The 27,668-nt window shown below is 34.7% G+C and overlaps 1 protein-coding gene across 1 annotated transcript; it reads left to right on the top strand.

Moving 5' to 3' along the window:
• Nucleotides 1-27,447, top strand: LOC140801917 (uncharacterized). The gene is made up of 20 exons (XM_073157289.1): nt 1-227; nt 327-413; nt 832-900; nt 1,308-1,440; nt 1,532-1,578; nt 2,594-2,680; nt 6,982-7,043; nt 9,234-9,276; nt 9,416-9,496; nt 9,591-9,707; nt 10,402-10,507; nt 14,656-14,719; nt 17,658-17,700; nt 22,194-22,442; nt 22,518-22,679; nt 23,052-23,168; nt 25,709-25,861; nt 26,116-26,202; nt 26,881-26,949; nt 27,040-27,447. Exons 1-20 carry the CDS (start codon nt 96-98, stop codon nt 27,145-27,147), a joined length of 2,016 nt encoding a protein of 671 aa, XP_073013390.1. The 5' UTR covers nt 1-95; the 3' UTR covers nt 27,148-27,447.
• The last annotated feature ends 221 nt before the right edge of the window (nt 27,448-27,668 follow it).

The following is a 27,668-nucleotide window of genomic DNA, read 5'->3' as shown; positions in this document are numbered from 1 at the left end:
AGCACGCGCAGAAAACCAACGCCGTTTTCTCCTGTTGGCCGAAGACGGCGCCTTGAGTTGCGAAGGGCACTTGGAAGGAGGGAAGCGAAGAGGAGATGGGGAAGAAGACGAAGAAACCCGGCAAGGGGAAGGAGAAGACGGAGAGGAAGACGGCCAAGGCCGAGGAGAAGAGAGCTCGAAGAGAGAGCAAGAAGGTCTCCGAAGAGGACGACATCGACGCCATCCTCGTAATCTCTCATCTATCAACTCCCCTAAATTTTGGATTCCTTGATGAATCACTCGTTTCTGATGCTAAAGTTGCTTCCTTTTTTGGGTTGTTGGTGCAGAAAAGTATCCAGAAAGAAGAGGCTAAGAAGAAGGAAATCCACATCGAGGAAAACGTCCCAGCACCTTCTCCGCGGTCTAACTGTTCGGTAAATTGTCCCATAGAGAATTAAATACGCTAAATGAAGCAACTTGTAATAGTTCGTATATATATTGATTTAGTGGGAAATGCTATCTGGAGACTGATTGGCAGTGAAAGCAAAGTATTGATTATAATACATTAACTTTTCTTCTTTATCTTTGTGGTCTTTCTCGGTGGGCTGTGGGTATGGTGAATTACAATTCTGGTAATTACGTGGTAGTTCTGAAGTTTGTATTGTTACGGTCAGCTGTGTGTGATAGTTTAACTTGAGTCTGCTTATTCACTTCAAGTTGATTTGAGTGGATGGCATTGTGCAATTGTTTCTTTTCGCACAAAGTCTTATGCTCCTATTAACTAATGTAGTGTGTTGTATTAAGGTTGAGATATGTTTTTCAGTCAGACCTAATACCTTTTCTGCATTGTAGCTTACCATTAATCCTTTGAGAGACTCTGAGTTGATTCTATATGGTGGAGAATTCTACAATGGGAATAAGGTGAGAATGATGATCCTTGATTATTTTGTTGAATAATTTGTTTGCTTTTGTTGGTGTATCTTTTTAATTGCCGTTTTCTTCCCTAGTATAGGCAGATCTTTTTTCTACCAATTTACATTCCTTTATTTTGACAAAGAATAAATCTTCACTTTTCTTTAATATGCTTCAACTATAATATGCTCTATATTTTTCTTCTGATTGGTTGGACTGCTTTGGCCTTTTGAGTAATCTCAAAGACTCAAAGTCCTTGGTGATTAATTGATTATGACTAAATAGCTAATTCGTTCCTGATGATACTAGTCATTTTATCTTTGCAAATTTCTCTATTTATAACTAATTACGCTTATCCTGAATCTTATATAGCTCAAATTCTTGACAAATGGAAGTTGACAAGCTTGTTTATGCAGACTTTTGTTTACGGTGATCTTTATCGCTATGATGTCGAAAAAAATGAGTGGAAGTTAATATCAAGCCCTAATAGTCCACCACCTCGTAGTGCTCACCAAGCAGTTGCATGGAAAAATCATTTGTACATATTTGGTAGGCAACTTCAGCTTAGTTTATATGCATTTTATGTAACTATTACACATTGATGAAGGATTAAACTTAATTGTTTTCTTAAACTTTTTAGGAGGTGAATTTACTTCCCCAAATCAGGAACGCTTCCATCATTATAAGGTACTAACGCTGACTCATTATTTTTATTTTTGTCATCCTCATTTTTTTGCTATTGGTTGGTTTGTCATCATTGTTTTCTGGAAAACATGAAATGGCAACTACATCCAAATTTGTGCTTGAATAAAGAGAAAAGTACTGCATATGCAGTCTTGTAATAGAACACAAGTCTTGTATTTGAAGTATAACTTATTACTAGATGAAACATTCTTTGTGCCAACACTTGTACTTGATTACTAACGTAGGTTGTAGTTCAATCCTTTCTGGAATAGTTTATGGTTTATATTTTGACCCTTTTGAGAATTGTCGTGTTCTAGCCTTTAAAAGTAAACCATAAACCATTTCCAATTGGAACAGGTGTATTTTAATGTAAGCTTGAGGATACCTAGACTCCATTTATCACTTATATGTAATAATATGTTAGATCAATCTAAACATGCTTGTAGAATTACTTAATTGCCCATCACGTATGTATCTATGCAACCAAACTTGAGCCATTGTAATTGTTACTGTTATAAAGCCCCCCCATCCCAAGTCAGCTGACCATGTAAGGCGCTTAGTTGTGGTGGTCTGGTGGGCAGCTAGGTGATTTTATAGCATTAACATAATTAGAGTTTGCATGTAGCTGTAGCTGCTTGTAATGAAATTTTGTACAAGGTATTATATGAGCCCTATTTTATTACATTTCATATTTGTTATTTAAATCTTTTGATTGAAAGAATTGAACGGTAATAACTAATAAGTTAAATGGCATAAGTTTGTTATTGTGGGAAATCACTTATGCTGATTTTTAGATATTCTAAGATAGCTTGGATTTCACTTCTGATAACAGAACTACATAACTACATCTCATTTTCTGACTGACCTTTTGAATGAGGACCTGTCTATCTTGTTTGAAAGGTGTTCCATTTATGAATTGTGATGATGAGTTGTTTATGAAATCTAAATTGTTTGTTAAATGTTAATGGTTATGACACGACTTCTTCTCCCCACCATAATGTTGTTGATTAAATTTCAGGATTTTTGGATGTTAGATCTCAAAACAAATCAGTGGGAACAACTACTTATAAAAGGATGTCCTAGTGCACGTTCGGGACACCGGATGGTATGTTGTATATTTTTGTCTCAAAATTATATAGTAATGAATTATGAATACATAAAGATGATAGATTTCGTACTCTAGAAATTTTTTGATCTCCATGCAATTTTGTATGTCGAAGATCCTAGATTTCGTCAGTGTTGAATCTACAGCTAATTTTCGAGCTACAAATAGAGCATGCTGGATATGACTATCTGAAGTCTAGGAAACCAAGCTATTTAACATTAGGGACACAACTACAGAAGTTGGGGCAGAGCCACAATTTCCTTTTACTGGGGAGCAAATGGTGTACAGCTTACATAGTGAACTCTAGAGGAGGCTAATTATTGTTCCTCTCAAATAATATAGTAAAAAACAGTGGAACCTTAATTAATATTTGTTTAATTTCTAATGTCTAGGGAAGACATATTCCCTGTTAGGTGTAATGTGGCTCTACCCATGCACACACATCTACTCAGCAAATGCATCATTTAGAGGAAAGGAAAAAAATGTAGAACTGATTAAGTGATACAAGACACTAAATACTCTAATATTTGATAGTGCTTTTAGAAACCAAAATATTTCAACTTTCAAGTTTGATGCATGAGAAATTGAATGCCTGTAATCTGATTGTTTTTCTTGTTGGTCTGTCAATGTAAAATTCGGTTATCAAATGTCAATCGCTACCTGAGACATATTTCTCTAACCAATAAATGTACTATATGCCGAATATGTACCATTTGTCCATTTCATCTTCAATTTTCTCTGTTATATGTTAAATTTAACATGAATAAGTTGATATATTTAGCCTTTGTTTAGTATGCATGATTTCTTACATTAAATTAATGAAAGTTTACTCCTTAAAGAAAGTTGCTAAAAGAGTAGAAAGAATTTCTTTCCTTTCTGTTACATGTAGGGTTTAAATAGATCTTAAGAAAGTAAGGGTCTGTTCTGCATTGACTTCTCTTCATTTGCTTCCGTGTTTGATTGAAGCTGTCATCTTATTTCATTAAATGCTGTATTGCTTCCTTCAGAGTTTAGAATTCAAAACATAAAAAATGTGTTTGGGTGCAGCTTTTCATGGGGGCGAAGACGCAGAGGGGACATTAAAACCTTAGCTACAAGAGAAAATCTATTCCATGAAAGAAAAAAAAAGAGTTTCTTTTTCACCTTTGTCAAATTCCCAATATTTGAAATTGGCACAGAGTAATGGAATAAGATAAGGAAACAAAATTTGAAAGAGGCAGTGGTGAACTTTTGTTGGAACCCTCTTTGGCCTCAAAATATGTTGTTTAGGTAATAATAATAAAAAAAATATTGTGATGCGAAATGCTTCCTGAACATATTGGTTTTTGTATAATACATATACAGTTATATACTAAAGCTTAGATTACACTCCACAATCGTTTTGCATTATGATCTGTGCATATCTGGCCATTAGTATGTATATTTTTAGCTTGATTTATATCTTCAAACACCAACCCCCTTTGGCAAATATATGTCTTGTATTCGTACTCGGTTTATTTTACCATGGTTTGAATTACCGGGTGTAAATGAGCGGAGCTTGAGAGAGTTGGGCCCAGCTCGGCTCGGCTTGAGAGGAAGAAAATCTCAGCTCAACTCGAGTTGGAAAAGTTCGGCTCGGCTTGGCTTGTCTTCAGCTCAATGAGGCTTGAGCTTGGCTCGACGGCTCGTAGGCTTAATGGCCTTACATGGGCTGGTTCTAAGAGCTCTCCAACTGGGTTCCAAAACTCCAAATTTGGAGCTCGGTAGAGCTCCAACCGAGCTCTAAATGGGGCTCCAAATTTGGAGCCATGAATAGTGGGGCTCCAAATTTGGAGCTCCATTTTGGAGCCCCACCATGAAAATGGAGCCGGCTCCATTTGTCATATCAACCTTTTAAAAATGCCAAAATTGCCCAATAAGTGTTATATTCAATAATTTTAATTCCATTTGTATCTTTTATTAAATAATTTAGTTAGTTAAACTGAGTATATAATTAGTTTTACTAATCGGTTTTTAACAAAAATAATATCATTGAAAAGTTCTCATCGAGACCTTTAAAATGAGTCTAATATTAAATTATTTTTGAGTTAATTTTAATTTTAATTTTTTTTTATTTATAAAAATGAGTCTAATAAATTATGTATCCTAAAATATAATTACTCAAAATTATCCCCAATGTAATTTTGATATTTTTAGTTAATAACATGTAATGCTTATTTCGATGTTTATTTCGTGTAATGTAATTTCGATGCGTTTAATTAAAAAATTAGTAATTTAAAATTACTTCTAAAACTATTGAATATTAATCTTATTTTAAAGATCTCAATAAGAGTTTTCTAACCATATATTTTTTAATACAAAATAATAACGCTAAGATGGTCTATTAAGCAATTTAAAATAGCTAATATAATAATATATATTATATTATTATTATAATATATATGGAGCCCGGTGCATTGGAGTGCACCGGGCTTTTGCTCCATTTTTGGCTCCATATTTGGGCTCCAAATATGGAGCAAGCATTGGAGATGCTCTAATATGTGACTAACATCTAAGAGTCTTTATGAAAAAAAACCAGCATTTAGTAGGTATGATTCAAACCCAAATCGGCTGGATTAATAAAAACTGTCTTACAACTATGTAGGGCTATCAAGCTTGACGAGCAGCTCGGACTTGGCTCGGGCTTGGCTCGGCTGAAGCTCGAGTTCGGCTCGGCTTGGTCAAAGCTGAGCCAAGCTTGAGTTGCTAAAATCGGCTTAAAATTAATATCTAGCTGAGCCTGAGATGGAGCTGACTCACTTAGGCTCAGCTCAATAGGGTCGATAGGGTCGATAGGCTCAATAGGCACTCATCACCCTCACCCACCTCACTCTCACCCTCATCCACTAGACCACCACCCATAGTCCTCACCCCACCCGACGGGCCCACCCTCACCTATCGCCCTACCCTCACCCCACCCTCACCCATCCGACCAACTCCTCTCTGTCGACCTCCATCGGCAAGCCCTCGTCACCTCCTCCCTCTTCGTCAGTCTCTATCGGCAAGCCACCGCCACCTCCTCCCTCTCCGTCGGCCTCCATCGGCAAGCCGTCGTCACCTCCTCCCTCTCCGTCGGCCTCCATCGGCAAGCCGCCGTCACCTCCTCCCTCTCCGTCGGCCTCCATCAGCAAGCCGCCGCCACCTCCTCCTCTCCGTTGGCCTCCTCTTCCTCTATCAACCATCTCCTTCAATCTCTTTTGGCAACCTTCTCCATCAGTGTTGGGCTCGACGTCGGCCTCCTCCTCCTCCATTGATGATCTCCGTCGGTCTCTAATACAATTGATAGGAACGAAATGTCCTCTTCAATATTTGGATCGGTTGCAGGAAAGCAGTCGGCGCAACTGAGGGAAAATATTCACCAGATATTCTCTCGTAGTCAGAAAATTATGAAACTAGGGGTGGTCGATTCGTAACTTTCTGATCTACGTTTTTGGTATTTATGCCCTTCGCAGATTCGGACCACAACTGTGACGAAAATACACAAGAGGTGGTGATGGTGGTGGTGAGGGGTGGAGGTGATGATAAGATTAGGAATGATAGTGGAGATGATGGTAGATGGTTTATGGAGCTTACGGGATAAGGATGAAGGGGGAGAAGTGACCGAGATCCCAAGGAGGAGGGAGAATTCGACAAACGGGGGAGGTTAGAAGAATACCGACGTTGAGATAACGCACGACTAGGGCTTGAAGGAAGGGGAAGGGAGATTAGGGTAGAAAAGATAGAAGGAGATAGAAATTAAAATTCATTCATTATAATATTTTTGATTGCCATCCACACCTTAAGAGGCTAACCAAACAAGCTAAAATTGACAATTATTAACCCTAGAAATAGTGGATTCTCGTCGATCGCGTTTGAATGGGATCGACCGCGTTTAAACGCACAAATTGTGTTCTTTGTCAATACGAACGTATGCAGGCCTTCAAACGCGTTCGAGCGCGTTTGAACGCACAATTTGCGTTCTCTGTCAATGTAAACGCTTGCAGGCATTCGCAAGGGCATTCAAACGCGTCCCCTCCTGCTTTCGAACGCGACATACAGAAATCTTATTTTTTCTAAAATAAATAACTAGTAAAATAAAAAAATACTCTAGCAATGTGTATCATATATATATAACCTATTCGAGCTAGCTCAAGTCGAACTCTAAACGAGCCGAGCTCACAAGCTTGGCGAGCTTTTTTGACAGCCCTAGTTTGAATATATGTTTGTAAATGCTTCCGATATTGCAAATTTTAGTTTATTGCATTTGTTGTTATTCTCACCCTTATAACTTCTTCTGTTGTCAGGTATTGTACAAGCATAAAATCATTGTTTTTGGTGGATTTTATGACACTCTAAGAGAAGTAAGGTTTGTGATCTCATTTAACTTAATTAAAGTTGGATGGTTTTAACTATGATCATTTTTACGAATTGTAGCCATTAGTTTGAATGCTATTCACATCTTCCTAGACACCATATTTTCTTGCAGGTATACATGCTGATGAATGAAATGGATACAAATGGAACAAGCCAAGTGTAGATATATTATGTTATTTAATTGATTTTCTAAACCAGAAAACAATAGAAATATAGTTGAGAAGACACCAGAATCTTATAGGGAGAATCCATCGTACTAGATATTCTCTAGGTCAACAAGGTAGAACATACTGAGAGGCACAAATACTTCCATTATCTTGCCTTATCCGAATGTAGATAGCATAATACTAAGGAATCAAGACATGATATGCATTATTGATCCATTGCTTAATAGCAATAAGCTTCTAGGTCAAATGGTTATCTAATATGGCAACAAAAGTAGTTTTCTAGAGGTCATGAGTTTAAACCTTATCGATATGTTTTTGTTCCCTATTTTCTAATATTTATTCTATTTTGGTTTGGGTGGCCGCATATTTAAACCTTATTATCTGTCCACTTACATTTAGATGCTACAGATGAAGAGTTGTGCTAAAGTTATGATATACATTATTGTTCCATTATTTAATAGTTTAAGCTTTTCGGTCCATGGTTTGTAGGATCGGCTGATCCCGATCTAGGCCTGATCTGAACTCTCTCTCTTCCATTCTCTTTTGCACTCTTTCTTACTCTTTCTTTCTCTCTTTCCCTCCTTACTATATAGCCATTGTTTTTCTTACGGAGAGATCTAGCCCCGGTGAACTCCGGTGATGCAAATCTAACTCCGATGAACTCTGGTATGTAATTTTTTAATTTTATTTCTTTATTTCTCTCTCAATTTTTTCATTTCTTCCATCTCTCTATCTCATTGTCTTCTCTTTTATTCTTCTTCTTTTTCATTGCATCGTAGTTTTTTTTTTCTTTTGTTTGGGTTTCTTTCACTCGTTTTTTTTCTAATCTCTTCTTTTTTTCAGTTTTTACTGTATCATAGTTTTTCTTTCTTTATTTTCTTATTTTTGTCATATTTTTTCTAAATTTTAAGAAAATTTTCTGCATTTTAAAATAATATTTAGAATTTACGTAATTAAAAAAGTTCGATCCGATTCAAGCGACCAATACGGCCGATACATATCGTTTTTTCGGAAGACCAATCTCAATCCTAATCCCAATTTTTCAGACCTTGTTTGGGTCAACGGGTTGTCTAACACAATCCAAGGCTACTAAGCAAATATTGGATTACAATTGGTCGTAGAAAGGACAAGATAATAAACTAATTGATGTGAATAAGTTGGTTAGCTTTGCTGTCACATTACTCATAGATCTAATTCTCTTGTTTGCTCGTGATATTAGTAACTAGCACTTTATTTCAAATTGATTAGTGTTATTGATGAATAAGTTGAAGATGTGCTTGCATAGATTCTATCACTTGTTATAAACAACAATTCCTGCACTAATGAAACACAAGCATAAACAAGTGTATATTTCATGTTTCTAGGCTCATACTTATAAAAAGTTAAAAACTACATATTTTTGGTGTATTATATCCTTGTTTTTCAAGATTTGTTGCATCGGAGTACCCGTATCATGCCCTGTATCTGTATCCTTGTCCATGATTTATAGAGAACATGATAACGTATTGTCTAGACTCTAGATTGTAGTTGAGACTTCAACTTCATTACACTAACTGCAGACATGCAGAGTTTGTTTAACAATTACAACAGTAGATGTCTTGGTACGCATGCAAATAAATTTGTCTCTTTTTCATGCAAAGAATACTTTGGTTGGCTGTAGAGTTTTCATCTCTTGCTTTTATGCATTGCCATCCATCCATAGTTTCTGTGTCTGTATATGTTTACATGTAGTCGAATACCCATATTTGTATTTGCTAAAGCTGTTGTGGTATGTTCTTGCTTCCCTTATGATTGAGCTTGTATAATCTGGCTAGAGCAATGCATGGTTGATTTCTCAGCACGTGTATTACGGCTAAGGGTTTGACATTTACTGGATGGTTTTATTATTTTATAGCTGTCTCAATTTTTTACGAATTTTATTTGACTATGAGAAATTATTTCACTTTGGTGCACAGAATTTTCCTTCACTTTTTCATTAAATATGAGATAATAGGCTTATTTACTATTTTCTTCAGGTACTATAATGATCTACTTATTTTTGACCTGGATCAGTTCAAGGTGAGCATATACTTGCCTCTAGTAATACTAAAGGAATTAAATAACTGTTATATATGTGTTACCAACTTACACTACTAGGTAATTCTGGTTTACCCTTAGTTTGCTTCTTTTATCTAAATATATGTGCATCTAATTGTAGTGGCAAGAGATAAAACCAACACCTGGATGCCTTTGGCCTAGTGCTAGAAGTGGTTTTCAGCTTTTTGTTTTCCAAGATGAAGTAAGTTGCCTTCTGCATTTTCATTTTTACAGTTATTGTTCTAATTTGCACTATCTGCTAGTAAACTATATTTGTTTTCATTGAACGTGGGCAGATATTTCTCTATGGTGGCTATTCCAAAGAAGTTGCATCTGATAAAAATGGGTCGGAGAAAGGAATAGTTCATTCAGACTTGTGGTCTCTTGATCCTCGTAATTGGGAATGGAACAAGGTCTTCCCTCCCTAAAGTTTCACTTATGTATGATAGAAGATTTCATTTCCAAGAATTTAACTTTGGAAGTGACCATTTCTTTTGATGGTTCGCACTAATTTGAATTAGTAGATTAGGCTTAATTTTCTGTTGATATTCCATCATATAAGTGACTCTGTGTTCTTTTCTTTATCAAAGGCTTCTCAATATTTCCTTGTCTTGTGATGCTTGCTTTGTGCTTTTTACATATCTTGCAATATATGAATATTGAAGTTTCCACTTTTTATATTGGAGGTGACTAATCTTGAGATAAATAGTCATACCTATTTTCCTCCGTGATGTCTTTCTTGGTTTTTGTTAATTGACTAGCTATTCTAAAAACTTAAGTGAGAGAATGGTGATTTTTATCTTTTATTTTATAATAGTCTCTCTCACTTTTGGGCTTACGACATTTTTGATAGGCCCAAATATTGGACTTGACGTAAATGGGTGGAGATTTTTTTTGTTTTTTAAATGACAGTAGACCTGACTAGATTTGAGCTCAAGACCTCTTACTTTGATATCATGTTGTTCTTCTTTAGATACTCAATGAATCATAGTGGTCTTCAACCATTTTAATATTGATTTTGTTATTTATTTTGGCTTACATCCTATCTGAGTGCTCTATTTGCTTTGCTCTTTAAGCTTTTCTACGTTACTTCCTTTTTATGAATAGATTAAGAAGAGTGGAATGCCTCCTGGACCCCGCGCTGGTTTTTCTATGTGTGTCCATAAGAAAAGGGCTGTCCTCTTTGGCGGTGTTGTTGATATGGAAGCTGAAGGTTAGTTGCACATTTTGCTGATCTATGTGCTACTTTTATTGTAAGTCGTCTTTGGTATATATTCTGGCCTTACACATTTCGTTTTCATATGATATATTGCATCCTAATGTGATTCCATTCCATTTCATTTTCTTGTACCTTGTATTTTTGTCATTGCTTTACAAATGTTGACATAAACATCATATTTAGGATAGTCTGTTTTGTTGATTTGGATTAGTAGACATGTATGTGAGTGGTCAGAGATTGAGGTAGTTAAATATAATAATTTAATGCCATCCATGTGAACAAGGTTCTAATTAATATATTTTATTAGGGATTTTAAGGATTGTATTAGGAATATTTCATGATTTTTCATGTAAAATTAACCATATTGGCATTTAAAAAAGGGTTCAATAATTTCATAGCAATTATAACATATTAAGGAGTGTAATGGAACATGATATTTGAAAGTTTTTAGGGATAGTTACATTTAAACCAAGGTTTCGGAATATAAGGATTAGGATTGGGATCGGCCACCAAAAGTATAAAAAAAAAAGAGTACAAAGAAAAAGAAAAAAAAAGAAAAATGATACGCATTGTTTGTTTTGGCCGCCAATATTGTATTTCGGTATTAGACTATATTTTACGTAAAAGTCTAATAAATTATTAAAATAACAGAAAAAAAATCTTGAAAACTAAAAATAACAAAAATAAAAATAAATTACTCAAATATTAAGTTTAAAAATTAAAAGAAAAAAACTCACATCCCTTCTTTAACAGGTGTAGAAAAATTTCACTCTCTTCCTCTCTTTCACTTTCTATCTCTCACGCTCTTCTCTTCCACTCTTCCTTGACAGGTGTAAAAAATATCACTCTCTTCCTCTCTTTCACTCTCTGTCTCTCACGCTCTTCTCTTCCACTCTTCCTTTCTCCATCTCTCACTCTTTGTCACGATCCAAAATTAGAATCACGACTAGTCATGTATCTCAATACACTTGAGATACAAAAATCCTTAATTAATATTTTTTGAAGTCCCAAAACGACAAGAATTTAATTATGAACAACTAACTCTAATAACTATAATTCAATAATAAAAAGACCAATGTCATCACTAATGTGTCTCCAATCAAACTAAAATAACAGATGATTTAGAATAAAATGTCTAATACAACCGATTGATAAAATAGTAAAATCTTAAGTGAAGGTGGGTCCCAGTGCATCTCGTTCAGTCGCCACGTTGACCAGAACTTAAAATTAGAAGAGGGATGCCATAAGCTTAGTGAGTAGAATCCACTCAAAAGCCAAATAAATTTGAAATTGATAACTTTAAATAAAATCTAAATCCAGCGCTATCAAATAATAATTTCATTAAGCATGTTCTTAACAACAATAATAATAACAGCATAGGTAATAATAGCGTAAATCATAACTGATAACATGCTTCGTGTCAATATGCTGAATTTATCTCAATATTAATATTAATGTCATATGTCTCAATTGGGATTGTGTTCGAGGATCCATATCAACTAAAAGTTACCATAAGATGTGCTCAAGTTATTTTTTTATAGTTAATCCGATTAAGGTCACTAGAAGATGTCACTATGTGATAAACGCATCCTATCTCTTTCTCTAAGAGTAACCAAGAGGCGTTGCTATGTGATAAACGAAACCTGTCTCTTTCATTAACTATAGAGAAAGATTAGAATTACCTTTGAGAGATTTCTGATATAGTTTGAGACTGTTCTCTAACTACACCAGAGTCGCCTAAATAGATTATATATTTATCATAAATAGATTTGTCCCCTAGATTGTTATCTAATCACGTTAAAGTCACCTGAATGGATCATGTACTAATAAGGTATAGGTTTGTTCCTTAGACTTCAAGGTTTTTTAATCGCGCTAAGATCACCTAAATGGATCATATGCTGATTAGGTATATGTCTGTTTTCTGGACTTTAAAGTAAACTTGAGTCACTATGGGGATATGCACGAAGAATATCTAGTATGTGTTTGTTCACAAAGTCATAACAAAAATTCGTTATGTTTTTCCATTGATATTCACAATTATTAAAGTTTGCTATTTTCACGAAGTATAGCAATGCACTGAATCAAACATTTTGCACATAGAAATATAATAATGTATTTGCACACTGAATTATGTGTGATCTGATAAAAAGTACGAAGTATAAGAGGAATAAATCAAATAAATAAATGAGTGAACCCACTTACCTGAGTCTAAATTAAATGACTGAAATCTCTACTCCACATGCTAAGCAAGGCAAAACCACCACCTGCGATGCTTTTGGTGTTGTTCTCTCACTCTCGCGGCTCCTCAATGTCTAGATCCGATGATGGTGACTCCGATAAGGTAAGGATGTAGAAAAGATTAAGAAGAGGAAGTAGGAGATGACCCTTCTATTTTATATTTTTATTCGTCGGTGCTACAATACCAACGCCCTTTTTCCTTTTTTTTTCCTCTCGGACCCCAACCCTTTATCTCAACTCCTCTCTCTCTCTTTCGGGTTTTCTTCTAGGCCTCTCCTTTTTATAGCTAAAAAAAATATAATAAGAGTCTTATTAGGATAAGGATTCTAATATCTTTTCTTAGTTAAAGATATACCTAAAAAAATTAATCCAAATCCTAAAATATAAAGGATAAAACTAAATACATCATTATCTAAATGATTATCTCTTCCCCCCCCCCCCCCCCCCCCCCACTCCTCTCTCTCTGTCTTGTTGAACAAAGAGGAAGAGAGAAGAGGAAGAGCGAAAAGGAGAGAGGGAGAGAGAGAAGTGGGGAGGTTGCCAGAGAGGAGATATAGAAAAATAAACAAAAATGAAAGAGCGAAAATGGACTTGCTCGAGGTTGAGTGCGGTGTCACTATTTCTGTCGGGGGAAAAGCTTGCCAGACTTCTATTTTGACGAATCGGCATTGGAGGACTTCGTCAGGGTGTGCTTCGAGAGATAGGCGAGTCTTCTATTGAGTTGCTTTGGCCGATTTGGATCAGGTATTGGCTAATTCGGTTGATACCCCACTGAAACTAGTTTAAGGGTGGATCGGGATCAGCCAAATTCGGAACCTTGCTTAAAACCTCTGAACTGTTGTCCATTCCACATAGACCCTAGGCCCCTTAATTTGTTTTTCATGACATATTAACTCTTTAACTATGAAAAACTTTGAAATGCCCCTTTCATTGGTTTTTGTTAAATTTTTTTGTCAAAAATTTACATGCGAGTCACATGATTGACCAATTTTAGACTTTATAGAGATCATTTTACCCTTATTTTAGAGCAAAGAAAGATAGGAAAGTTGAGGGCAAAATGATAATTTAGCATTTTCTTGTTAATACCATGGGTGAGATTTTTCATAGTTTAAGGATTCAAAGTATACAAAAAAAGGATAAGGGGGTGCATGTGGAAATGAATAGTTCATGAGGTCTTAGTATAATTATCCAAAGTTTTTAATGACAAATATGTAAAAAACCAAATATATAAATCAGTGACCATGTAAAATCAGCCAGAAAAGCTAAAAACAAAAAATGGAACGTTAAATATGGAAACTTGGATTTCACAAGTAATTATTATCCTCTTGGCAACATCTAACAATAGAAAAACATGAATATCATCTAACTTGAAATCATTTCATTAAACATCTGGATAGATTCTTATGTAGGCGAGGCAGATTGACCTAAGGATCATATGTGAAGTTGCCTTTGTTGTCTTACTGTACTGATTCATTGTTTTATAATCACAAAGTTAATTTAATGATGATGTGCTCTTTTCTGTTTAGTTGTTTCCTTCATGTGATAATTGTTAAAAACTTGTGATTCTGTTATCTTGGTATATATTGAGTTTTGAGTTCTGAATTTGGTGTAACCAAGTAGTTTTAGGAATATTTTATCAGTAGTTGTGCAGAGCAAAAAGTGAAGTTCAAATTTTAATTAGTTTACGAGTATTTTACCTCGGAATAATCTACATTGTGAGTTTCACAATACATTTAACCCAATTAACAGTTAATCTTTCTGCCTACTGCCATTAATGCTCAATACGATTTCAAGCGAGCTTCTTGTGTTTGATATTCAATATTCAGTGGGTTCTTGCTGGTGCTTCAGATCTGTTTCCTTGCTATAGTTTATGTTTTTCTTTACCTCCTGCTTTTATTTTGCAGGCGATCTCCTGATGAGTTTGTTTATGAATGAGTTATACGGCTTCCAGTTAGATAGTCATCGATGGTATGCTCTGTCTCATATATTTCTTTCCAGATTTCAATATTGACCAGATTATAATAACTATTTCTGCTTTTAGTGTACTGCACTTCAGTTTTCTTTTATCTGGAAATATTTAAAAGATATGCAAACCAAAAGGATGAAGGTGCCATCAACTGAAAGAAAGAATAGTGTGCATCTGCATTATAATTGAAAGGATCAATAAAAAAATAGCTACTTGTTAACTTTTACAGCAGTACATTTACTTCAGACATTCTAATGTATTTCTATGTGTAATAGGAAGAAATAACTGAGAAGCTGACGAGTACATGTAAAATTTGTCTAACAATTTTATGTGGTCCACATGTGGTTCAATTGACTCAATGCCTCAATGATGGGACTGAACTATAGATTAATTTGGTGGAAAGGACAATTGGTTTAACCTACATCAAGTCAAACTAGGTTCCATCAGCCTTTCAACTTATGTTGGGTAAAATTGAGTTAGGGATTTCTTGGGTTTATTTAGGTTATCTCAAGGATTATTATGTTACTGGCACATGCCAGTACCCTGTCAGCGCGTCCTGTATGCTAGTGCCACGCATTGACAAACTTCTAATATACTTTTTAGGGTCTTTATATATGTTTTTAATTTGAATACATGTATTAAAGCCTCTATTAATGTTTTTTATTAAAGATATAGTAATAGTCAAGTAGAAATATGATTTAACACGTAATATGATTGAGCTTATTTGTTAATTGACAATAGCTCAATAATTGAAAACCAAAAGCAAGTTGAATATAGAATGATAGGGAGAATCAAAACTTCATATGCTGATACAAGAATAACATAAGAATATTGCTTAAAATATATATTAAGGCCTCACATACTCTTTATACATATCTAGACTCTGCAACTCTCGTATCCAGTAATATGCATATAGATTATAGAACATGCATGAGAATAGCTGACATTGGAATAGGCACAGACAAACTATAGCCACATGTAGGCTGTGAAAACAGTTCAAGCAATTTAAGAAAAAGCAATAATTTCTAATTATGCTGAAATTTTAGCTAAAAATTATAAATTTAGGGTTTAAATCAATATTTTATACCAGTTTCAATTCAATTTGAATGAATTTGACATATTAATTTCAATTTTTTTTTTAAATTTGGGGTAAATTAAAATTTTCTTTTGATCATATATTTTCAAGAGTAATTTTCATAGATCTAGCACCAAAATGCTAGATCTATGTAGAGAAATATTACAAATTTGTTTTCCTTAAGAAAAATCTTACAAATAATAGATCTAACAAATTTAAGTAGATTTATTATTTCTACACCCCAAATTAGTTTTTTAAGTGTAAAACAGAGGAAATACTTAAGACAATGAAAGAAAAATTTATCTTTTATTGGGATTTGAAGGAAAAAAAAGCTTAAATTCCTACTTAATCTCCTATATTTCTCTTTCTTTTTCCTCTCTTCTCTTATTTCAACATTTTTTATTTGGTTAAGTGGCTGCCAAGATTAGCCTTTAATGGGTTTTAGGTGGCACGTATTGTGGTCCATTAAATCTCAACTAATGCTGGGCAGCACGAGTCGGAATAACCTAACATGGGCACACCCTATGCTGGGTGTCGTTTCGTCATCGGTGTGGCCATCATTGGGTTGTCTAGACTAGGTTGTGTTTTGGAAGGTGTCCCTGCCAACCGGCACGACTATCCTTGGGTTATCTAGACTATTCCTTAGCTGTGTTTGGAAGGGGTTATATAGTAGCTTTATCCCTTTTTATTTCCTAGAGTTCCAAAAAACTTACTTTTTGGGACAAATAGGCTAGGGGCAAACTTCTGTACTAAAAAAAACGAAAAAAGTTACTTTTATCATTTATCCTAGTTCACTAAAAAGGTGTAACTACTGTTATCCCTCAATTTCAACACCTGCATGGTTACAGTCTGTGAGAACTTTAAATTTTATAGTTTTACCTGGGAATAGTCTCACAAAACAGACAGATCTTTTACATAGTGGAGCTAAAGATATGATTATAGAAGTTAAATAGTGTATCTGATGTTTTGGCTGGTAGCTTGGCTAGATTAGTGAACCTGTGAAACATATTATAACATGATTACATAATATTTTGGATCCTTTATAATAGGCTGACAACTAGTATGAACTTGATGCTTGTGGCTATACCTATGCTGCACAAAGTTTGTACAGGTTTTGTGGTTGCGATAGACTAGATATATGGTCAAATTTACTTGAAACAAAGCCACCAAACTTCAAAATATCTTGTTGATAATTTGCGGAAATGTATTGATCAGTGATATTTTACTAGGAAACTAAACCGCAGTGGTGGTTGGATACATTGTAGTAGCCAAATCATCATAATAGGAGTAAACATGATACCAAAGGAATTACGTGGTTGAAGAAATCTTAAGATAGTGAGGTATTGTTTCTCAAAAGAGAGAAGGGGAAGAAAAGTATTAGCAAAGAACTGAACATGCCTTCCTATTTACAAAGTCAGTCATAGTGGAGAATAGCACATAAGAAATGAATTTTCTATGGCATGGGATAAAGATTATTATCTGCCATAACTGCATAAGTTTCCAAATCATTTGATAAAGTCACAAGCAAAATGCCAACGTCGCCCAAATACGGTAAATACATGATAGCAAAACACAACCACTCATTAACCTATTCTATGAAGTGATAATATAGTTGAATATGTGCACAAGAAAATTTGATGCATATTTTTTAAACATTAAGTATGGTAAATAAAATAATGATGTGAAGGAATGATAATTGCCATACTACAAATGAGAGACTAATGACTTGAAAAAGCTTCTACTATTGTGTTGTTTCATATCTATATGAGATTATGAGTTATATGACTTGAAACGTGTGTCATCTTCCTGCAAATATCAGCATTCTGTTTATTTACATGAACTTAATTTCTTGTATGCAATCTTAGGTATCCTTTGGAGCTGCGGAAGGATAAATCTACCAAAGAAAAGGTAATATAGTGAGCCTACTGTTATTTTAGCATGTGATAATTTATTTAGATTTTTTTTATGATGTACATAGCTTATCTAGTACTTCAATTTTGAATGCATGTGACCCAAAGCAATATTCCCTTTGTTCATAGGAACAGAATCTTTAAGTCAATGGTTTATTCTCTTTAAATTCACCTTTAAGTGGTATGAGGAATTAGTTCCTGAAATGTGATTATATGCATTAATTAAAGTTAGTGGCTGTCGCATATGTTTGCACTATTGCATAACTATACTACTATGGTGCATGTCGTTTATGAGTCCTACTTCATAGCTAATCCTTTTGCTAAACATACAAGACCTCTATATTTAAAGGTGATGAAATGAGAAGAAATTAGCAATATGGCCGTTGTATTATTTGTTCCCTCGAATCCAATGCATCCACATGTCAACGTTCTTTACTACATTTTTTATTATTAAATCACTGGGAAATTATGTAGGTTCATATGAAGATATGTGCTAAGCTATATTCTTAATATAGTCAGTGTTTTAAGACGATCACAACATGTGGAGGGCTAGGGTATATTATAGTGTGTATGCATCTTATGGGTGTGCAAGACCTTCCAGCTGTCATCCATTAAATTTAGTATATTTTAAAACCGAATGACCAACCTCTTCAATTATATTGATGATCAATTTAGATATAAAATTTATCTTTATATTTCTCTTCATAGTTAACATCTTTCAAAAGCATAGGACTATATTCAGTGACAGTCGAAAAATTAATAAGAGGTCTTTTCTGGGCATCTGTCCAACTATCACACATAATGGTAACACATTTTTTCATCCAAGTGCTTTTGATAGAGTCCAATAATCTTTTAATGTTTATCCTCTCTTGTAGGAGCAATGTAATTCTCAATACCAGGAGATAAAAGATCAGATATTTGATTGTTAGCTACAAACTGATATGACCCTTATGTAATATGGATTCTAGCAAAATGAAAAGGTAATCCGCATGAATAAAGCATTCTAGCAATTTCGTAATTTAATTGATTGCGAATAACTAAGTTGAAAGACTTCTCCATAGATGTGTCTTTAGTAGCCATACTTTTCTAGGTTCAAAAATCTCTCCTAAAGAGGATAAGGGTGGTCGAGTTGATAATGGTAAGGATATCAGTCTAGCCATAAAAAATTTTATTCTCAACTCAGCCTCTTTCACTACTCATTTCATCTTATTAAGATGTTTACTATTAATCTTAGGGCAAGATTTGATTCCACACCCTGATAATCTCAACAAATATGCTTCACCCTAAAATGAGAATTATTGTATGAATCACATACAATAATTACATTGAAATTTAGTATGCCCTCTTTTTTTCCCATATTCTCCAACTTGGTCACATGCTTCCAAATAGGACAATTATCATCTATAACTTTGTTGGTGGAACTCATACTGTTAGTAGAAGCACTAGCACTAGCCATTTTCTATGATAATTGAGCCGAATTTTTTTTAATACAATGATATAATATAACAATAAAACAAAACAACGATCACAATATCACAGTGAGTACAACATGCTTTCTCAAAGAAAACATCAATCAATTTCTAAAACATGGCAATGAGGCAGAGCACTGGAGCAGTGAGCACAAATGCTTAAATAGCATTCTAAATTAGTCATGTAGTAGCAATTAGGATCATAGTGAGCTAATTTGATATTATAAGTTCCTTTAGAACAGTATGAAAAAAAAATCCCAAATTCTCATATCAAAGACGGAGAGAAACAAAGTGGCCATAATCATCCTAAATTAGCTATTTAGCAGCAATTAGGATCACAATGATCTAATTTTACGTCCTAAGAACAATATGAGAAAAAATTAAAAACCCCGAATTCTAATATCACTTGATAGAGAGAAAGAAAAATTTCATCACTGGTGTGTGAGAGATGAGATAAAGTAGGGTATCTTAGTCACTAGGAGTTGCCATTGCATGTGGGAGTCACTGTCGAGGGAGTCACCGTCGCGTGAGGGAGCCATCGCGTGCGGTGGGGAGGAAACTTTCGTCGCTAGTGCACGAGGGAGGGAGGAAGGCCTTTGTTGTCGGTGCGTGAAGGAGGTAGGAAGGCTTTTTGTTGCTGGCACATGAGGGAGGGAGAAAGGCTTTTTGTCGCCGACGTGCGGAAGGAACGAAGGGAGGCCGTCGCCGCCTTGTGCGAGAGGGAGGAAGCCTTTCATTGCTGGCGCATGAGGAAGGGGGGAGGCCTTTGTTGCCGGTGTGCAGGAGGAAGGACAACCAAAAATTGCCGACTAGGTCACGAGAGGGAGAGGAACAAGAGAGCTTAATGAACACGGGTTAGGTTTAGATTAATGTTATTAGTTAAATGTTAATGGATTGGTTAGCAGATTTATGGGTTTTGAATCAATTTTAATTGCATACCCGACCCGTTTAACCTAAATAATTCAAAAACGCGTCCCTCTTGTATCCCACCATATTGGATAATTAAAATTATTTATTTTAAATAGGATACTTTTTAGTTGTATCTCAAGAGAGGGAAAAAGAAAGGAATAGAGAAGAAAAAAATTTTAAAAAAAATTTAGAGAGGGAGTATTATTTTAAGTTAGGCTTCATATGTAAGTAATCCTTATTATTTCTAAATTTTAGAAATTTTTAAATAATATTTAGAATTTACGTAATTAAAAAATAATCTGATTCGATATGAGCGGCTGACACGACCTATATGTATCGTCTTTTCAGATGACTGATTCGAATTGTGATATCGAGTTTTATAACCTTGCTCCTCACCTATCTAGATTTTTCATGTAGGACCTTCACACTACCTCTACTAAGCAAATGTGGTTATGACCATTGCTGGCAGATGGTGGGTTGAGCCGCCATCTAACTTTCTCCATAAGATCACTACTTTAAGTGAGTAATTTGAAGTCTCTTATTTTTCCTATTATTTTACTATATTTTAGAAAAAATTTCTATATCTTATATCATTTTTATTTAATTTCCTAGTTTCAGCCAATCTCGATCATGATCGAAAGCCTATCCGTTTTGGACGAGATCGGCCGATCCAGCCCAAAACTGGCGAGAATGGGTGGGATCCGACTTGGACCCCTCTTGCCTCTCTTTCTTTCTTTTCTCTCTCTTTTCTCTCTCTTTTTCTTTCTTTTTTCTCTTTTTTCGCACTTCCACTGGCGACTGAGTAGATCTATCGTGTTCTCGACCTCCCGCGACATTCTCTGACAAAGATCCGACAACCTCAGATGAGTTATTTTATTATTATTTTTTTAGTTTTTAATTCCTCTCATTGCCTCTCTTTTTCTCTTCCTGCACCGAGTAGATCCGATGATCTCTATTGTTGCTGTAGTGAAACACCAGCACCAATTGTTGGGAGCCTGAGAGAGAGGGGAAAGGGAGAGAGAGAGGGGGAATAAGTAAAGAAAAAATAGGAACCGTATCTATGTGAGTAATTTTTGAATAAGTTTTGAATTTTGAGAGGCAAGAGGGGAGAGAGAGTTCAATATTCATCAAAATTTTGAATTTTAAGTAAGTTAATACATTTTTTAAGTTTTTAGACTTCATATATGAGTAATTTTGATTTTCTTACTTTCTCTCATTTTTTCAAAATTTTTAGAAATTTTTCTGCATTTTAAAATAATATTTATAATTTTACGTAATTAAAAAATAGTCCGATCCGATATGAGCGGTTAATACATATCGTTTTTCCGAACGGCTGATACCGATCCCCATCCCAATCCCGATATTGAGAACTTTGATTTAAAAGAGTTCGATGTTAAAACAGTCAATAGCAATCGATAATGCTAGTATTTATGGCTAATACAGTCAATATGTATCATTGCTTTTAGTAGTTGATACTGATATTCAGAGCCTTGGGTGGGTTAATGTCTGATCCATAGCCAGTTGATTAAAATTCAACTTTTTTGTTGGAATCTTGTCCAATTTGAGTTGAACTCTAGACACTGCCATATAATTTATAAGAATTGTGTAGCTTATTATTCCTTATAGGATGTTAACTTTTTAATTACTTTAAAAACTTAGGATGATGGTTTTTATATTTTATATTCTAACACTCTTCACTTATAGTCTTGAGATATTTTGATGAGCTCAAGAAGTAGAATAGAGTTAAATGGGTGGAGGTTCTATATATATTAAATAATAGAGATTTTATGAGGCTTGTTTTGCTTTTATGTTAACTTACCTACTACTATAAAAGGTTAAGCTATTGGGCATTTTGATTTTTTATGCAAATGCCTATGCTTGGTGGAGTTCAATTTGCAAATATGCATATTTCCTAATGTGCTTACTGAAGACCCTAGGTTTAAACAAAGGCCATCAAAGTTAACACATCTGAAAACAATTTATAAAATATCTAGTGTATTATTTTGCTACCTTTATTATTGAAGTACTTTGAAGTTTTAATTTTAACATTCAATACAAGATTTGTAGTATTTTGCTTTAGTCTAATTTTGAATGTTTTGTTACTGACTCATAGTTAAAAGGATTGAAGAGAAGTGAACCATCAAAGGATAGTCAAGGTGATATAGAGATGTCTGTAGCAAATGAAGGGGATGATAATATAGATTGTGATGTTGTTGACATGCAATGTGGTGTTCAAGAAGTTTCTCATCACATGAGCAAGAATCTATCCTTTAACCATGTTGAATCAATCAAGGTCTCTGATCCGAAGGTTCAGGGGCTTATCGATGATTCGGCTAATAAGCAAGAAAGCAAGTCATCAGAGGTTTGCTGTATAAACTTTTTCAAGGTTTATCTATATCTTTTTCTTCTTTCTACTGACCGTTCAATAATTCTATAGACAGTGAAACCTTGCGGGCGCATCAATTCTTGCATGGTCGTTGGAAAAGATATGCTCTACTTATATGGAGGAACAATGGAAGTTAAAGACCGAGAGATTACACTTGATGATCTTTATTCATTGAACCTGAGTAAACTAGATGAATGGAAGTGCATAATACAGGTTCTTTGCATAGTCTGAGATGTTATATTGATCTATGTGTTGCATTATTTTAATTTGTCAGAACTCCTTTTTGATGATAGACTGCACAATTAACTTCACACTGTGTGCCATTACTTTGCCATTTATTAGCCTTTGAAACAGTTTTAGGAAAAAGCTTTGTTGGAAACTGCTAACAGGACCATAAGAAACAGGGAACATAGCTGCAGATGAAATCTTTTTATTTCTTTTAGATATGAGCTTTCCATGTTATAACACTTCTTTTTCTTTCTAGTGTTTTCATTGTTCCTACATCAGAGTATGCGTCCTCTGTTATAGTTACAGTATTATTATTTAGGTTCTTCCAGATCTGAACTCTAGCTACTAAATTTGCAGGCCTCGGAATCTGAATGGCAAGAAGTTTCTGAGGATGAGGATGATGATGATGATACTGAAGATGAAGAAAGTAACAGTGGAAGCAGTAGTAATGAAAGTGATGATGACGATAAGGGGGTAACCTATACATTCAATGCTTATAATGCCTTTTCAGTGGCAGTATCATTATTTTCTTCATGTTCACTTTTCTTGAGGTTGAATTTTACCTAATAAAGAAGGTATCACTTTCCTTATGCAAAGTAGGTAAACTATATTGCATGAGAAGCATAAATCAGTAGATCACCGGTCATGAACCATGTTTATGAGGATCACTGCCCAGTACTAAAAATAATTAAACAACCTTCTGGAACTGTCTTGAATTAATGAAGGAGAAATCAATTAAAGATATTGTATGAGATGCATAGATCAATAGATTGCCAATGGTTATGAACCATGTTTGTAAGGATCACTATCCAATGCTACAAAATAAATTAACGACCTTCTGAAGTTGTCCTGAATTTACTAGAGCCCTAAGTAAACCTAAATTGACACAAAAGAAAAAAAACAAGCTATGAATCCCAAATATTTGGGATCGGCTATATGGACCTTGTTTCTCTGTTAGCTTTATAAGAAGAATTAGTAGTCAAAATAAGAAAGAAAGACACCCCTACCTAGGTTGTGCAACATATGTAGGTACTATCGTATTGATGCTTTGTGTTCTTATACATGGTTATATCATTACATTGCTGCCATGTTCCTCCTTGTGCTGCTCCATTTGAAGCAGTGCCAACTGCATTGACTTGTTGATGCAGTGTCAACTTGAGCTAAACTGCCTCAAACTGATGCATATCTTTTGGCATGTGGGTGTCCTGCTTTGTGCATATTGTGTGGATGCCTAACTAAGATCCATCCCACTAGCATGCCAATCCTCGCCTTTGCCTAAATCAAGATCCATGGAAAGATTATATGGATACATGGGTACTTACATAAGTGGTGTTCAAGTGCAGAAGGCTCCCGCCTGTGTAGGGTTTAGGATGGGAAGATGCCTAATTGAGACGACTCATCCCACTAGCATGCCGATCCTTGCCCCTACTTGCATCAAGTTATATGGAAAGATTGTGATAGGTTCTGACCTGATGGATGGGTCATATCAAGCAATACCATAGTAGTTTAATGGACAAAAAGAGAAGCCCCCTAGCTAGTTTGACCTACTTGAGAGGAGAGAAAGAGAAGATACTTTATTGCTTGCCAAGGTCAAGTAAAACAACATATAAATAGTCTCCCAATTGAATTACTCACATAAGGAAAGAAAACAAACAGGAGGTGTTTAAACTCATTGGCAGACTTTGCTTTAGGGCCATTGAATTCATCAGGGTGTCTAAACGCTTGACTGAGAGTCCATTAATTCCACATTGTTACCTCCTCCACTAGCTACCTGGCGTCGCCTTCTTTATTAAGTGAATTGGAATAAAGCTCTAGACCTCCATTCCCTATAAGATTATATTGGTACATAGATAATTACATAGAGGGTTCAAGTGCATGAGGCTCCTGCCTAAGTGGGGTTTAAGAGGGAAGATGTCTAATTAGGAGGTATTTATGATTGAATCTTATTATGGAATTGTAGTTTTGGAATAACGACTTTACCATTAATAAAACTGTAGCTCAGACGAACAATTCAACTGTAGCTCAGACAAACAATGCTTTTGTCTTTTAACCTTTAAGAGTAAACAAGAAAAAATTATGATATTTTTAAACTAAAATGCTGGTGTAAATATCCATGCTACAACAACCTTTTATGAAGATTTATTGTTTTCTGCTCACTATCTTTTCTTCTCAAAATGAATCGGGACATTTATGTTGGGCCTACAGTTAAAGCACATAAGCAAAATCATAATTGTATGAGAAGAAAGACTAGAAGATGTAACATAAGGATAAGAGATTGATATTTATAGTGAAAAGATCATGTTAAAAGTGTAGTAAATATATGAGGACATGGCAATTTTGGAAACATTTAGAGAGAACAAGCTAAGAAAGCAATCGATGAAATTTAATGAGGATAAGGTTGTGTACATGTCTGCTCCCCTCCCAAGACCCTGTGTAGGTGGAAGTCTCATGCGCTGATTGCGTTTTCCAGTTTGGTACATAACATAATGAATTAGGAAGAAATATGTACTTGCTAACACAAGCAAACAGAACAGTGGATATGCTGATTGTAGGGTTATGACAAGAAAGGGTAGAATAAAAATGTAATATAAACTATAAGAAAGTTTATAAATGGATGATCTGATGTTATATGTGATAGAGAGAAACTAATGTTGTTGGAAATGCTTCTAATTGAAGGTAGTGAGTTGAATTTTCTTCACCTACTACATTACTTGAGTTGTTCTAGAATCACTTCATCTTCCTGTAGCTGTGTTGAAATGTGTACAAGTCAGCTAAAGTTTGATGATTCATGTTTTACTACACAGTCAAGACATTCTTGGGAAGAAACTTTTAGAGCTGCTTACCAATACTCGTTGAATCTTTTCTTATTTCTCATTTTCTTGAGCAAGAGCTTTTCCAGTCATATTTCCTGTATCTGATAACTAACCTCCGGTTGCAACTTGTAACTATGTTTTGTTTGTGCTCCTATTAAGCAAATTATTTATTTAGTTCTTTTTGCTCCCTTGCTATAACAGTCAGAGGATGATGGTGAAGGGGCTCTTGATATTGGCACTGCTGTTTCTTTATTAAAGGGTGAGAAAAAGAATTTGCGCAGAAAAGAGAAACGTGCAAGGATAGAACAGATCAGGGTCACTCTTGGCCTTTCAGATTCTCAAAGGACTCCTATGGTGATTCTATTTCCTGGATTACTGTAACATATCATATTAATTTTATGTTTTTGTATCTAAACTTTTCTTAACGGATTCTCTGGAAGTTCTCTTCATTCGTTGAGAATGAAAATGCGTTGGCCTTTTATATGTTAGAATAATTCCTTGGTCAATCGTAATCAGGATTGTAGGGTTATGTTAGAATAATATGGGTGTTATCACCCACTCATCCAGCTCATGAACTTGTCTAACTTCTGATTTTTCAATATCCGAAGCCTGGAGAATCATTGAGAGATTTCTATAGACGAACAAATATATACTGGCAGATGGCTGCTCATGAGCATACTCAACATACTGGAAAGGTCAGTTTAAACTTTAAACTTGTTTACACTTCATGCATATATCAATATATTCTGCTTAGGTTTCATTTAGCTTTCTAATACTATATTTCAAAGTGGTAGCATATTTACATTTCTATATATTTCTACTTTTAAGACTGTAATGGCAATTGCGACATAATCATGTGTTATTGGTAGGTCCCTATTCTTAGTTCGGTCCATCAAAATGACTACATTCCTAGTTGATCATCATTATACGTTCTGGATTTACTTAAATTCTTTTGATCCTTCAAATGGTATAAGGCTGCCACTTCATCAATAAACTTACCTCTTCCTCTGAAAATGATAAACTCACTGAGTTGCCGTCTCAACACTTCATCTCTATTGTTCCCTCTCCTGAATTACTGTCGAACTACTTGTTCCTATGCCAATTATTGTATTACCACCTACTTGCCACAAATGTCCTATTTTCTACTTCTTTCCGTTCATAAGCCCTTTTAAGGGAAAAAATAGCAAAGTTGATTTGTGTAATATATATGAGTGGTACACAAGTGATCTATTATTTTCTACCAATGTACCACAGTTAAGCATATGAGGAATGACCTTAGAATTTCTCTTCTGCTATATGTGGCGAGCCCAGTTTTTGGGCAAGGACGTGAATTTTGACTACAAATTTGCTTTATGTTAACTTTGGAATACCAGGAACTTCGGAAAGATGGTTTCGATCTTGCTGAAGCTCGGTACAAGGAGCTTAAGCCGATTCTAGATGAGGTGATTATTTGTGACAAATTTTTGGATCTCTAGGCATCGTTTGATTATGGATACGCTTGTTTACTGTTATTTGTTTCACTTTGTTTGTAGCTTGCCATACTGGAGGCAGAACAAAAGGCTGAAGAAGAAGAAACAGCAGAAACAAGTTCCAGAAAGAAGGGAAATAAGAAAACCAAACAGAAGATTCCACAGAAGTAGTGTTGTTCTTTTCCCTTTTTCATAATTATTATAGCTGAATAATTGTTCATGTTACTAGCAATTTTGGTTGGAGACTGTTTGCCATTTCTGGCATCAAATCCAGGTCTAGTGTTGTGGAATTTTATATTTTCTAAATGCTTCCTCTCTATTTGTAGTCGTAGGATTAATTTAATTTTATACTTTAAAATGGTTATTTTGCCAAGCCAATTACATTAGGATGGATGTGGAAGAGTGGACTTTTGTTTTTACATCTTATATTGTTATAATCAAAAAGTTATATTTGAGGGAATTTATAAATTACACCCTATATTTTATCTATTTTGTGATTATGAGGAATTTATAATGCGTTATCTTACTTTTTTTTATATTAATTAAATTACTAAAATATTCAGGAGAGAAGCCTAAATTACATAAATAGTTAAAATTTACTATTAAAATTTGAAACCCCTTCTTTGGTTCATGCTGTGTAAAATGATTATTTGATATTTTCTAACAACATTGTCGTACGATGAGATATTTAT

This window comes from Typha latifolia, chromosome 15 (genome assembly GCF_019914945.1).
Source record: "Typha latifolia isolate L0001 chromosome 15, TyphaL0001v2, whole genome shotgun sequence".
Classification (NCBI taxonomy): Eukaryota; Viridiplantae; Streptophyta; class Magnoliopsida; order Poales; family Typhaceae; genus Typha; species Typha latifolia.
This window is presented reverse-complemented; position numbering and strand designations above follow the sequence as displayed.

Excerpts from the sequence above, each read along its gene's own strand:
- LOC140801917 (XM_073157289.1), top strand. The coding sequence starts at position 96 with ATGGGGAAGAAGACGAAGAAACCCGGCAAGGGGAAGGAGAAGACGGAG. Across the intron at positions 23,169-25,708 it reads GTGATGATGACGATAAGGGG|TCAGAGGATGATGGTGAAGG; the intron begins GTAACCTATACA and ends TTGCTATAACAG. Across the intron at positions 26,950-27,039 it reads TTAAGCCGATTCTAGATGAG|CTTGCCATACTGGAGGCAGA; the intron begins GTGATTATTTGT and ends CTTTGTTTGTAG.